This window comes from Girardinichthys multiradiatus, chromosome 6 (assembly GCF_021462225.1).
Source record: "Girardinichthys multiradiatus isolate DD_20200921_A chromosome 6, DD_fGirMul_XY1, whole genome shotgun sequence".
Taxonomy (NCBI): domain Eukaryota; kingdom Metazoa; phylum Chordata; class Actinopteri; order Cyprinodontiformes; family Goodeidae; genus Girardinichthys; species Girardinichthys multiradiatus.
The window spans coordinates 8,964,555-8,978,078 of record NC_061799.1 but is presented as its reverse complement, the minus strand read 5'-3'; the positions used below and the strand labels follow the sequence as shown (position 1 = coordinate 8,978,078).

The window sequence follows — 13,524 nt, the reverse complement described above, 5'->3', positions numbered from 1 at the left end:
ATATGAGCAACTTTAAGGAAAAAATTTTCACTCGCTACCTAAAACGCCCAACCCACTACTACCATGTACCATGAGGAAGAGATAATCAATGTCACAATATTATGTATAATTGGTGTAGCAATCATTTAACAACTACGGAATGTTAACATGTTCCACATATTACATGCTTTGTTAAAAATAAAAAAAAATTTGCAAATTGAAATTCTGATGAGTCTATTGCTTGTATTTTTATTTTTAGTGTAAACATCAAATCTTGGAAGAACTTAATCAGGTGTCCGTCTCTCCTCGCCCCGCCCCAGGCGCTGTCGTCACCACCCGACCAGCCAATAAGGCGGAGGCAGGAGTGAGTGGGTGTTTGGCAGCGAAAGGTCGAGCAGCGGCAGCGCAGAACCACAACAAGAGCGGCTTTCGGGCTTTGTTTAGTGGATGTGAATGAGCTCCGTCACCTCCTCCAGAAATGTGGTCGGATATAAGGACCATGTTACTTTTTCATTTGTTCGTCCTCAGGCTCTCTTACCTGAAAGGTCAGTAATGCTCCTTCTGTTTAAACATATTTGTAGTTTTTTTCCCGTGCGCGTGAGTGGTTAGTGATGCTCAATGTGTAGCTTAATTGGAAGGCGTCCGTGGTACTCAGCCCACGCGTGCCTCTGATAGCTTAAGGGGATAACGCAAGCACATGCTCGCTATCTCTATTATTAATAAGCTTTTGATACGGTTTGCTTCGCTATGACTGTGGGGTGGCTTGCTTTGGTGCTTCCTTGTGTTCAGGACGCGAAAAGCTGCGTGCCTGTCATGTGTTTCCCGGCTGTGAGCATCTCTAATAACCCACTGCATCAGTGGTAGTAGTCTCTGTGTAGTAGCCCAGACTGAATGAACCTGCTCATTTAGAAGAACTGTGTGAAACACAGGGCCTTCTCGGCTTTTTTCCCCCCCTAAAAGTATTAAATATCCCGGGAAATTACAGCAGTAATGTGGAAAACAGGGACAATGAAGCTTGTAGCGCATCTTCCAGTTGACCCGAGTGAATACTGCATACCAATTAGGTATTCATTTGCAAATGACAGCCGAACTAGCAGTTATGCTTATCCATAATCATATTGCTGCGGTGATCATCCGTCTGGACTATGATCTCCCTCATGTTGTGTCCTTTATTGTTCTTTCAGCTACTGATGAGTGTGAGGATGGACAATTTCAGTGCAACAACAAAAGGTGTATACCGAGCATCTGGAGGTGCGACGACGATGACGACTGCTCAGACAACAGCGACGAAGAAAACTGCCGTAAGTGTTGCGCTTAGTAGGGATTAACACATTATACATGTGTTAATGTGAGAAATGGTCTGTGGGAACACATTTTACAGAATGACATGTCAGGACAAGCATGACAAATAAGAAACCATAAGGATTCCGACTAAATCAAATAACCTGAAGCATAGTGTCCTGCAGAAGTATTCCATCCGCTTAAACTTTTTCACATTTTGTCACCTTACAGCACCACATTTCAATGTATTTTTGGGGATATTATGTGGCAAAACTACACAAAGTAGTGAGGAAGGGATACATTTCTTTAACAACAAAAAGTAAGTGTGTTTGTGTTCTGCATCTCTGAGTCAGTACTTTGTAGAACTACCATTATTTTTGCAATTGTAGTTACAGATCTCTAGGAGTATGTTTCCACCAGCTTTGCACATCTACAGACAGAAATGTTTGCCCATTCATCCGTTGCAAAATAAATTAGGCTCAGTCAGATTCGATGGAGAGCATCTGTTGACACCAGTTTTCAAGTCTTGGCACTTATTCTGTTAGATTTAGGTTTGAACATTGACTGGGCCGTTCTAACACATGAAAATGCTTGGATCCAAACTATTCCATTGTAGCTCTGGCTGTATGTTTAGGATTGCTGTCCTGCAGGAAGGTGAACCTCTGTTCCAGCCTCACATTTTTTACAGCATCTAACAGGTTTTATTATAGGATTACTCAGTTAGCTCTGTCCTCCTTCCATCATCCCTGACATCATTCTTGTATGTTCTGAAGAGAAGCAACCCAACAGATGTTGCCACCGTTTCACAGTGGAGATGATGTGATCATGGTGTTGTGCAGTGTTAGCTTTAGCTTTTTTATGCAGAAAAAAAGTTCAACCTTAGTATTGTCAAACATAGAGCACCTTCTTTCATGATTTTGCTGTGCCCTCTACGTGGCTTGTGGCAGGCTTAAAGGTCAGTCAGTCATTTTCTACCGCTTCTCCCATAGTGGGTTGCGGGGAAGCTGGTGCTATCTTCAGCAGTCTATGGGAGGGAGGCAGGGTACACCCTGGGCAGGTTGCCAGTCCATTGCACGGCAACACAGACAGGACAAACAACCACGCACACACATTCACACCTAAGGGCAATTTAGAGAGACCAATTAACCTAACTGTCATGTTTTTAGATTGTGGGAGGAAGCCAGAGTACCTGGAGAGAAGCTTTAAGGTGTACTTCTTATAGATTTCCAAGAAAAAAATGTTCTTTTTGCTTCACCTCCATAGTTTTGTGTAGTGCATGACTAATAATTGTCCTTTCCTATATTCTTACACCTTAGCTCTGGAGCTCTACTGTTTTTCTAGCTGCCCGTAGCTTGAAATATTGTTGTCTAAAAATATTTCCTTCCAGTTTTCACTTTTTTGCCTATTTGTCAAGAGTGAAACATTTATAGATGTTTTGAGCAAAAAAACTGACCTTTCTTCGTTTACTTGGTGGAAGTTTTATTGTAGTTGCATTTTAACGGTGGATTGCCTTTACCATTTATAATAAATCAAGTTATTTCTTTTTACACTTCAATGGAGACATATTTTAGAGGGGCATAAAACTAACATCATTTACAAAAAGATACCAGTGTTAATAGGATTGGTGTGAAAACATGTATTCACCTGAGGCTCGGAGTTTGTCCAGACTGATTTCCTGCCTTCAGAAAAAACAGCTCAACAAGCACATTTGGTCAGAATGAAGGGTGATTGAGTGGAACCCTTCTCCAATCTTCTTCAAACAGAAGAAGCATTCCAGATGAGAGACAGATTGCTTTCCGCTTCTTTCCAGTGCGCAGAGGATGTGCTGTGTTGTATGTAAACAGGAGAATTGCAGTTTTTCTCTTTTGACTGTGTGCCAGTGGCCTACATTTTGAGGAATATTTGCACCGAAACCAGTGCCAAAGAGCTGCATGTTTGAAGCCCAGCTACCTTCTTTTATGTCTGGGTTAATTGTGGCTCGGGAGGAATTTTTCTTGCCCCCCCCCCACCCTATCTGTGAACAGATGTGCGCTACACTGCCTTTCTCTCTTTGTTTCTTTCTGCCCCAGCCACTCACTCAGCTCTATCGTACTGGATGCAACCACATTGTAAGGTCTGAAGGTGTTGCCATTGGGTTCCTGCATCTGTCCTCAGGCATCCAATTGAAAGCATTCATCAATGTCTTCCTTTCACCCACTATTACAAACCTAATGCTGATGCTCGCACATACTATTTATTCTGTCAGGCTTTTTATATCCTCAACATTTTTCCATTAGTTAAATAGAAAATAGTTTGACATTATATTTGCAGTCAGGATGAGCTTTTGATGCATTTGCTGTTTGAGTAGAGATGCTTCTGAAAGCCTTTAAAGCTGTGACAAGTCAAGCCACTGTCTGCTAATTGTGACCGTCTGGCGTTCACTCTGTGTCCGTTTCCTCTCCGTGTGTGGGTTGCTGTATTCGTGATGGAAGAGGGTTGGTTTGTCTAAGCAAAGAATGTTTTTTTTCCTCTGAAATGGTGTCCTTGAGCAGTTACAGTAAGTCATCAATAGAATAAGGATGTGACTCTTACTCTTGCCCGTTGTTCAGCTCTAGCACGTTTTCATTGATGCAGTTGATGTGGGTTATTTTTATAAGCTGCTTTATGCAGTCAGAAGCTGAAGGACAGGAGGCTTTCAGTGAACTGCTGCAAAGAGTAAACCTCACCTTTTAACTTATGGTGTGCATTTTGATTAGAAATACACCAAAAAGTTGCAAGAAAAGAGAACACCTGCCAGATGTTGAGCAAGACGTCCTTTTGTTACCAAACAGCTCTGAGAGAGCTCGCTCCACATGCCGTCTGAGGATCCCTTCAGACGGCATGTGGAGCCTGTGGTACTTGGCACCAAGTTGTCAATAACCAGTCATAAGTTGCTAAAAGTTTGAAGATAGATCTTCCACGGAATGGATTTGTGAGTACAGCACATGCACAATTGGATTGAGATTTGAAATGTCTGAAAGCCAAGTAAACGCATCAGTTTAATTTAGCGCTGAAACGATTTATTGATTGATTCTAATGACTTGTTTTCAAAAATAATAATAAAAACCCTATTGGAAATGTCTTTTTACTTGATGCTTTGTTAAATTTACAAATGCATGCTGTTCATGAGCCTAAAATAAGTTTGGGGCTATAATCACAACTAACAAAAACCCAGGATACTCTACTGCACACTCAATTAGAATATTTACTAATCAATCAGCATGAAGGGGCTTTGTCAGAAATTATTATGCATAAACTGTAGTTCAGGCTTGACTGTGATAATGTGCTCAACAAATGGATCAGTCCTGGGTCTTTGAGCATTCATCTTTAAGCTCTCATTTATAATTTTTAAAATAAAACAAAGTTTAATATGCTAACATGTACTTAAATGTAATGACAAGTGGTGGCAGTTAGTTCTGTCACGTCACAGTAAGTTTCTTGGCTGAAACTCGTGTGGAGTTTGGATAATCTCTTTATGCTGGAATGGGTTTTCTCTGGGTACTCCAGCTTCCTTCCACAGCCCAAAAATGTACAGGTCAGGTTAACTGGCCATTTTGAATTGCCCTTAGGTGTGCATGAATAGCTGTTTGTCCCGTGTGTTTCTGTGATGGACTGTGAATCTGTCTAGGCAGCCACTGTTGCCCTCAGGCAGGTCAAACACCTAGTTTTAGGTCTCTGTCTTTCTATGTACATCAGCTGGAGACTCCAGTACATTATTCAGATAAACAAAAGGTTGAACATGATGCACACACAGAATAAATGACTGAGCTGATGGTCAACAGGAGATTGGGATATGTGAGTGCACAGTTCTGATTGTGGAAAGGGGGGACGGGTGAAATGGCTCTTGTTGTAGATTGAATTATGTGGCCTCCAGAAAAGAGAGGTTGGGAACACCTGGTGTAGCAGATGTAGATCAAACAGTTTGATTAATGGAGGGTGTATTTACTAGAGTACTCAATTACTAAAATAGCTGCAGCCATTGTCTAGTTTTTATGTTCTTGTAACTATTTGGTAACATTGTTATACTGTTTCAACTCATTTTCTTTCCACTTCCAAACCTAAGTATACCCTAACCTGTATTTATCTTTTCCTAGTCACTACCCAGTACTATTGTAATGTCATAATCCTTTTTGTTTTCACCTCATCTGTCACTCTTTGTAATGTTACGACTGTTCAATGTGTAACAAATCACTCAGTCAGTTTTTGTTCACCATAGATTGAATCCAATAACTAAATGTGCTCAGCAGACTGTGGCTGTTGAATATGCTGACAGGAAGAAACCTTTGCCTTAGCTGGTTATTTTCGCTCCAGTGTCACCTAATTTCTGACCTGACTGGATCCGGGAGCTGAAACTCACAGAACATGTGTCGAGCTTCTGTAACTCTGATATTTCCTACTCTATTGTTCATACAAGGGATGCAAAACACCACTTTTTTTATCCTTTACCCTGTTTCTGTTGACCCCATCCCCCAACAGTACTTCCACACGTGTGCTATCTCATCTCCTCATCCACCCCACCATCCCCCATCATTTGATCTGTATTCCCTGCTGACCATTTGCTCATGTATGCTAACATGTACAATTGCAGTCATAAGAAAGCATAGGCAATATCATTAACCAGATTCATGAGGAGCTTTACTATTTTGTGAAAAGGAAATACAAATGTTCATTGCCTTGCAAGGTTAATTTCCCATTAACATTTACATATTATGTCACATTTTAACAACAAACCTCTGAGTATTATTTCAACAGATTTGATCTCATAGAGCAACTCAAAGTAATGCATTCTGTGAAGTGCATAAACACATAAATGGTTTTTAAAATGGAAAAACAAAATCCAAAAGGTAAAGCCTGCATTTGTATTCAGCACCCTCCAATATGACACGCTTGAAAACCCAGTGCAAACAACTGCCAACATGCCCAGTTTTAGCCAGTCTAAGAGTGTTCACCCCAACACCAGACCGCAAAATGCTAAAAGAAGTCTTAAAAAACTCTAGAATGTAATTAGGGAGCCTAGACCAGGCTCTTTCTAAAGTGCATGCTTCTATAATCAGAAAGAGACTGCAAAAGTTTAACATCAATGGGAGGTGTGCAATGAGGAAATCATTGCTTAAGACAAACACAAATGCCTGTCTAAAGTTTACCAGAGAGAATGTAAATGGTCAATGGCCTGCACTTGTATAGCACTTTATCAAGTCCCCAGAGGCCTCAAAGCGCTTTACCCATTCATACACATATTCACACACTGACAGTAGTAAGCTACAATCTAGCCATAGCTGGCCTGGGGCAGACTGACGGAATGGTAAAAAAGACCAGGACTTCCAGATCAATGTAGTTTGGACAGATTAGTCTATAATTGAACTTTCTCAGCACTAGAACAGAGAATATGTCATAAACCAAATAATGCATTCTAGATAAAAAAATAAAAAAAAAGAAACAACTCATACCCACTGTGAAAAATAAAATATGTCATGGTTTGGGTATGCTTTCCTGCTGCACGACCTGGCAAGCCCACCATCTTAAAATCCACCATGAATTCTGCCTTTTATCAGAGGACTGCAAGAAAGCATGAACCAAGTGTGAACTTTGAATAGCGATCTTTGTCCTTTTGAGATGGGTTAGGGTTTACTTTAAATGGGCTGTGGAGGCAGGAAATCCCTCAAACGTCTCATAGCTGAATGTGAGGATTGGAAACCTTCCTCAGACTGTCAGAGACACGTACATGGCTACAAAAAGCGTCTCACTGTACTTATTGCAGCTAAAGGGAATATTATCAACTGATTTGTTTTCCACACGATTAGTTTTAATGAGTAAAACAACGTTAATTTTGTTGTGCGTGTTCCAATAGAATAGAGATTTGCTCCTGTATTCAAGGTGGCAAGAACATTTCCAGAACATTTCATAGTTTACAAGAACTCAAGTGCAGAACTCTTGGGAAGTCCTCATAGGTCCCTTCTACCGAAGCATTTCTATATAATAGCTGTTGGACACCACACAAGAAAACATGTCACGTGTCAGTTGTTGACACAACATCTGGGTAGAATATGTCTATATTGGTAATTACACTGTCTATCCTTAGTCTGGCATTTATGTTTGCTTGCAAGTACTCCCCAATCAAAGCTACAAAAACAGAATAACACAGTCTTGCTCTTGCAGCTCTGGGAAAGACAACACATTTCTCTGTTCTTGCGTAGCATATCTAGGCCTAACATTTTCTAGGGAGGTGGATGCAAAGCTGGCCTGCCTTCATCACCTTTTCAACTTGACAGCTGAGAGAGCAACAAAAGAATTCTGCTCTGGACTCCTGAAGTCAGATTTGTGCCAACACTGACAAAGAGACACTGTTTAATCCTCATCCTGATTATAGAAGGATATCACCCACTTCCCATCTATCTGTCTTACCTTCAAAGTCCAGCCTGTCTGCTTGTCTATGCCTGGATGTGATGATGAGCTTTATCATCCACGTTCATGACTTTCTCATCCCTACCTGAAGGAATTTTACATCACCAAGCTGAGTTCAAAGTCTTTTGCTGTTTTGCTGTGGGATGCAGAGTCGGCACCAAACTGTGTGCCTGTCTTCTTTGTTTGCTTTGTTAAATATATTTGCAGAACTTTTAATCTGCAGGCTTACTTTTTAAACATCATGCATTCGTCTAGATATCCAGGTGCCAAGTTTTATTTCTTTATGACAGAGACTCTTAGTGTATTCGTCCACCCTTGGAGCAGAAGTGGAAAGTCAAATAATACATTTAAAGATTGGTAAATATAAATATATCTCTGGATCCTTTTGTAGTGTTTATTTGTTCCAACTGTTCTTGAAAGCAGCTGTATGTCCAACAAGTGTGTGGGCACCCTTGTCCTGCAGAAATGCCGTTGACTTATTTTACCCTGGAATTATATTCAGGAAATCCACCTGCTCATGAAAAGACAGGTGCATTTATTCATTATACAACGTGACCATAAACAGCATGAATAAAATAAATACCAATGTAGTAAATTCTTGGATTTAAAGAATGGAGCCATAGACTGAAACATCATCCATTGCTCATAATCTAGGATGTATTTTCTTCACAATTATTTTGTAAGAAAAAAAAAAACAATGTCCTCCTTCACATTGTGTTTTTAAATGACTAGAGATTCTGCTTTACATATCAGCTTGGAAGAAATGTATCCCTTTACCATCTGGACTATTTTCTTCCTTTCTGTGTACAACGAAGTTGAATTTTTGTTCATTTGCTATAGAGAACATAAGATCACCATAACGCTTTAGTTTAATGATACTAATGGAAAGTTGAGCAGACATACTTCCAGTCAGCTTTCACCACCTGGTAAATCTGTATTACTGTATTGAGAATAACATTACACACAGGAGTACTCAATTTACTAATTAGATAACTTTTGAAGGCAATTGGTTGTGCTATTTAGGGACATTAGATGGAGGCTACATACAACTGAACACCACACAAGATGTACGCATAAATTGTTGAAAAAAATATTTCCTGCATCTTTAAAACATACGTGGCGTGGCGCTGATGGTGTAGGGGCGACCATATGCAAAGGCTATAGTCCTCGAAGCAGCTGTCCCGGGTTCGAGTCCCGGACCCGGTGACATTTGCCGAAAGTCTCCCCCTCTCTCTACCCCTCTTTCCTGTCTGCCTACTGTCCAAAAATAAAAATAAAGGCCACTAGTGCTGAAAAAATATCTAAAAAATAAAAATAAGTGTATAACAAAGGGGGTGGATGTTTTTCATGGGTGTGCATGTAGTTAATCCACCATGCCTGGTTGAGTGTCAAAGTTACTTTTTTTTCTTTAGATCGCACATTTTTATCTTAAGCTCATCTTTTTGTTTCTTTTAACTACTTTGTTTATTTTTAAATGTTTAGCCCTTTTTGTATTCTTAGAGTTCTCACATGTTTTTGCCTCTTGTCCAGGTATCTTAGGTTTTTCCCTTCAGTGTTAATGGCAGATTCGCTTTACAAAAGTTGGAAAATGAGATTTCCCCCTTTTGCACAGTTGACTTTATCAAACTAATGTCACAACAGGCTGTGTCTGGTTCAGGCAGAAAAATTGGACAGGTCACAGTTATAGAAAGACAAGAGATAACGAGGGGAGAAAGGGGTCAAGGAAACCAGGCAAATAACAGGAATGACTTTCGAGTGTCACCGTTGGATGCCCTCTTTGAAGTTTATTTTATTTCTCTCTATAATACAAGAGCACTGGTTCAAACATTGTAGCCTGAAGGCGGTGCACCAATACACACAGCAAGACTGGTTAAAGATTGGTTTGATGAACATGAAAGTTAAGTTGAACATCTCCCATGGCCTGCACAGTCACCAGATCTAAATATTATTGAGCCACTTTGGGGTGTTTTGGAGGAGCGAGTCAGGAAACGTTTTCCTCCACCCGTATCACGTAGTGACCTGGCCACTATCCTGCAAGAAGAATGGCTTAAAATCCTTCTTACCACTGTGCAGGACTTGTCTATGTCATTTCCAAGACGAATTGATGCTGTATTGGCTGCAAAAGGAGGCCCTACACCATACTGATAAATTATTGTGGTCTAAAACCAGGTGTTTCAGTTACATTGTCTAACCCCTGTATGTCTATGCACACTGATCTTCAGTTCTTTCCATATACACTGCTCAAAAAAATAAAGGGAACACTTAAACAACACGATATAACTCCAAGTAAATCAAACTTCTGTGAAATCAAACTGTCCACTTAGGAAGCAACACCGACAATCAATTTCACATACTGTTGTGCAAATGGAATAGACAACAGGGGCAATTAGCAAGACACACTCAATAAAGGAGTGGTTCTGCAGGTGGGGACCACAGACCACTTCTCAGTACCTATGCTTTCTGGCTGATGTTTTGGTCACTTTTGAATGTTGGTGGTGCTTTCACACTCATGGTAGCATGAGACGGACTCTACAACCCACACAAGTGGCTCAGGTAGTGCAGCTCATCCAGGATGGCACATCAATGCGAGCTGTGGCAAGAAGGTTTTCTGTGTCTGTCAGCGTAGTGTCCAGAGCCTGGAGGCGCTACCAGGAGACAGGCCACTACACCAGCAGACGTGGAGGAGGCCATAAGAGGGAAACAACTCAGCAGCAGGACTGCTACCTCCACCTTTGTGCAAGGAGGAACTGGAGGAGCACTGCCAGAGCCCTTCACAGACCAACACCGTGTAGGATGCTTGGCATTTGCCAGAGAACACCAGGATTGGGAAATTTGCCACTGGCGCCCTGTGCTCTTCACAGTTGAAAGCAAGTTCACACTGAGCACATGTGACAGACGTGACAGAGTCTGGAGACACCGTGGAGAGCGATCTGCTGCCTGCAACATCCTTCAGCATGACCGGTTTGGCAGTGGGTCAGTAATGGTGTGTGGTGGCATTTCTTTGGAGGGCCGCAAGGCCAGAGGTAGCCTGACTGCCATTAGGTAGCGAGATGAGATCCTCAGATCCCTTGTCAGACCATATGCTGGTGCGGTTGGCCCTCGGTTCCTCCTAATGCAGGACAATGCTAGACCTCATGTGGCTGGAGACATTGAAGCTATGGACTGGCCCGCCCGTTCCTCAGATCTGAATCCGATTGAGCACATCTGGGACATCATGTCTCGCAATGTGACGTCCACCAACGTCATGTTGCACCACAGACTGTCAAGGAGTTGGCGGATGCTTCAGTCCAGGTCTGGGAGGAGATCCCTCAGGAGACCATCCGCCAGCTGATCAAGAGCATGCCCAAGCGTTGTAGGGAGGTCATACAGCCACATGGAGGCCACACACAATACTGAGCCTCATTTTGACTTGCTTTAAGGACATTACATCAAAGTTGGATCAGCCTGTAGTGTGTTTTTCCACTTTAATTTTGTGTGTGACTCCAGATCCAGGCCTCCATAGGTTAATAAATTTGATTTCCATTGATGATTTTTGTGTGATTTTGTTGTCAGCACATTCAACTTTGTACAGAATAAAGTATTCAATGAGAATATTTCATTCATTCAGATCTAGGATGTGTTATTTGAGTGTTCCCTTTATTTTTTTGAGCAGTGTATTTTGATTTCATACCAGTCAAGTGACTGACTAGTTAATTCTAGTAGATTTACTTTCTTTCTCTTAAATCAATTAAGCGTATCCTTGGCTGTGTGTTTGGACTATTAACTTACTTGGAAATCCACACTCATTCCATCAGGTTCCCATCAAGAATGTCCCAATACAATTTTATATGAATTTTTCTAGTTCCTCCTGCACCACAACGTTCCTACCTTCACTTTTGGCATGGTGTTTTGGGGTGATGTGCCGAAACCTTCTTCCTCCAAACATGGTGTGTTCAATGATATCCAAAGACTTCAGCTTTGACCTCATCTGACCAGACTATATTATCCTAGTCTTTTATTGGCTTGTCTGAATCTTCTGCAGTGAACTTTATGCAAGATTTAACATTCTTTTTTTTCAGCAGTGGGGTCTTGGGCACTGATTATGGACGGAGGCCATTGCGTTTGAGGACTTTAGTTATTGTTTTTATGGAGTAAACTGTACCTGCTATTTCGAGGTCTTTCTGAAGCTCTCTTTCACTGCTCCTTGGTTCTTGGGCAACTTTTTTAAATTCTTTTGACTCGTTTTTCAAAAGAGCCAAGATGTGGCTGATTTATGATTAAATTATGTTATTTCCACTTCCAGATTATTGCTCCAACAGTACTCACAGAAACCGAAGTTTAGAAATGCAGCTGGAACCATTGCCATTAGTATGTTTTACAACAGTATGAGGTTTTTGTGAACCTCTTTGTTATGCTAGTAAAATATAAACCTGGGAAATATTCAAACATTCAAAATGCACTTAAAGTTAAGGGTTACAACAGCGTTGTGTTTATGCATAACAGATTAACAAAGAACCATTATTAAAATCTTTTGAGTAGTCCGTATTTAATCCCATGTTCTCTTGTACATGAAAAACTAAAATAAACCAAGTCTGTTATAGGCAAAAAATAAACAAGGCAGATGCTAGAAAGCCTTTTAGCAATGCTGTATTTGCCTGAGTTTTCAGGGAGAATTTCTGTTAAACGTCAGTATAAATAGTTACATTTCACTTAGATGGGCCCACTGTAATTTCATATTTGTATGTCATAATGTGGAAATGGGAATTCCCACTGATTTCTACAACGTTTTAAATTTTAAATGTTACACAGCTTGATGTGTGGGAAATGTGAGTCTGGAAATTCCAGGCTGTCGAAACTAAAGCAGAAAACGGGTCAAACTACCTTTTTAAAGTAATGAGTGTTTAGAACCTGCTTTTACTGCAGAATCAAGTTAAATATACACACCTTGTTTTTGTTACTGACAATAAAAAAAGAGCAGAACATAGTATGTACTGTAAACTTAATTCTTAGTTAAAAACATTTAAATCAGCTTCTACAAACTGACTAAATGGTTTTAACCAGAATACACAAACTGTGCATTCTTGCTATTTCCTTATGTTGTAGTCTTAATATTTTGTGTGTGTGTGTGTGTGTGTAACTGTTTACTTTCCTGCTTGCTGGTCGTACTGGCCCACAGCTCAGTGTTTGTATGTCTTAAAGCCTGCTTGTCCTAAGTGATCATTAAGAAGTCTGCCGCTCCAATTGAGCTATTATCTCAGATTAGTGTGGGAGACACACGAATTTACATGGAGGGAGAGGGATTAATGTGTCGGGTGAAAAGCAGCACTCAGCCTTAGTCTGTTGCCCACGTCTGCTATGTATTATCCTTTTCTGGACTTGACATTTTGCTCCTCAACATCTCAAAAAAGTTGCATTTCCAAGGATAAAGAGCACAAAATATTATTGGGATGGACTCAGCGGTGCTTCATTAAAAACCTGAAAGTGCGCTTTCTGTTCAGATGAAAAATGGTCATAATGCTGAAGTTTTAAAATAACAATTAGAGGTGCACTGGATTCTATTAAGAATAATATTTTCTGAGGTTTCATTTTTGACTTGAAACATGTTATAAAGACAGTTAAAGTGTTGATTTTTTTTTTTATTGTATCCAAGTTTTACAAAAATATTTCCAGGTTGGTCGGTTTTGCTTTCCCTAAAGGTCACAGTTCTAATCTTACAATTTTAACTGCCTCCGAAGGCATTTTAGTAAAGGCTGAGTGCCAGACGATTGATGATTCGGTAAAATGTTTTATATTGTTTTAAGGCTGAGTGCCTAACTGTTTAGTCGGAACTGTGGGTGCGATTTCTGACCTGTATTTTTTTTTTTA

The 13,524-nt window shown here is 40.5% G+C and overlaps 1 protein-coding gene across 4 annotated transcripts in view; it reads left to right on the top strand.

Moving 5' to 3' along the window:
• Positions 1-363: 363 nt before the first annotated feature.
• Positions 364-13,524, top strand: part of LOC124870090 (low-density lipoprotein receptor-related protein 8-like) — a 138,762-nt gene continuing 125,601 nt past the window's right edge. For all 4 annotated transcript variants that reach the window (XM_047368568.1, XM_047368569.1, XM_047368567.1 and 1 more), the window contains exons 1-2: positions 364-524; positions 1,164-1,280. In XM_047368568.1, coding sequence (XP_047224524.1) covers positions 458-524; positions 1,164-1,280 — 184 coding nt within the window. In that variant the 5' untranslated portion in view covers positions 364-457. The remainder of the gene's footprint in view (positions 525-1,163; positions 1,281-13,524) is intronic.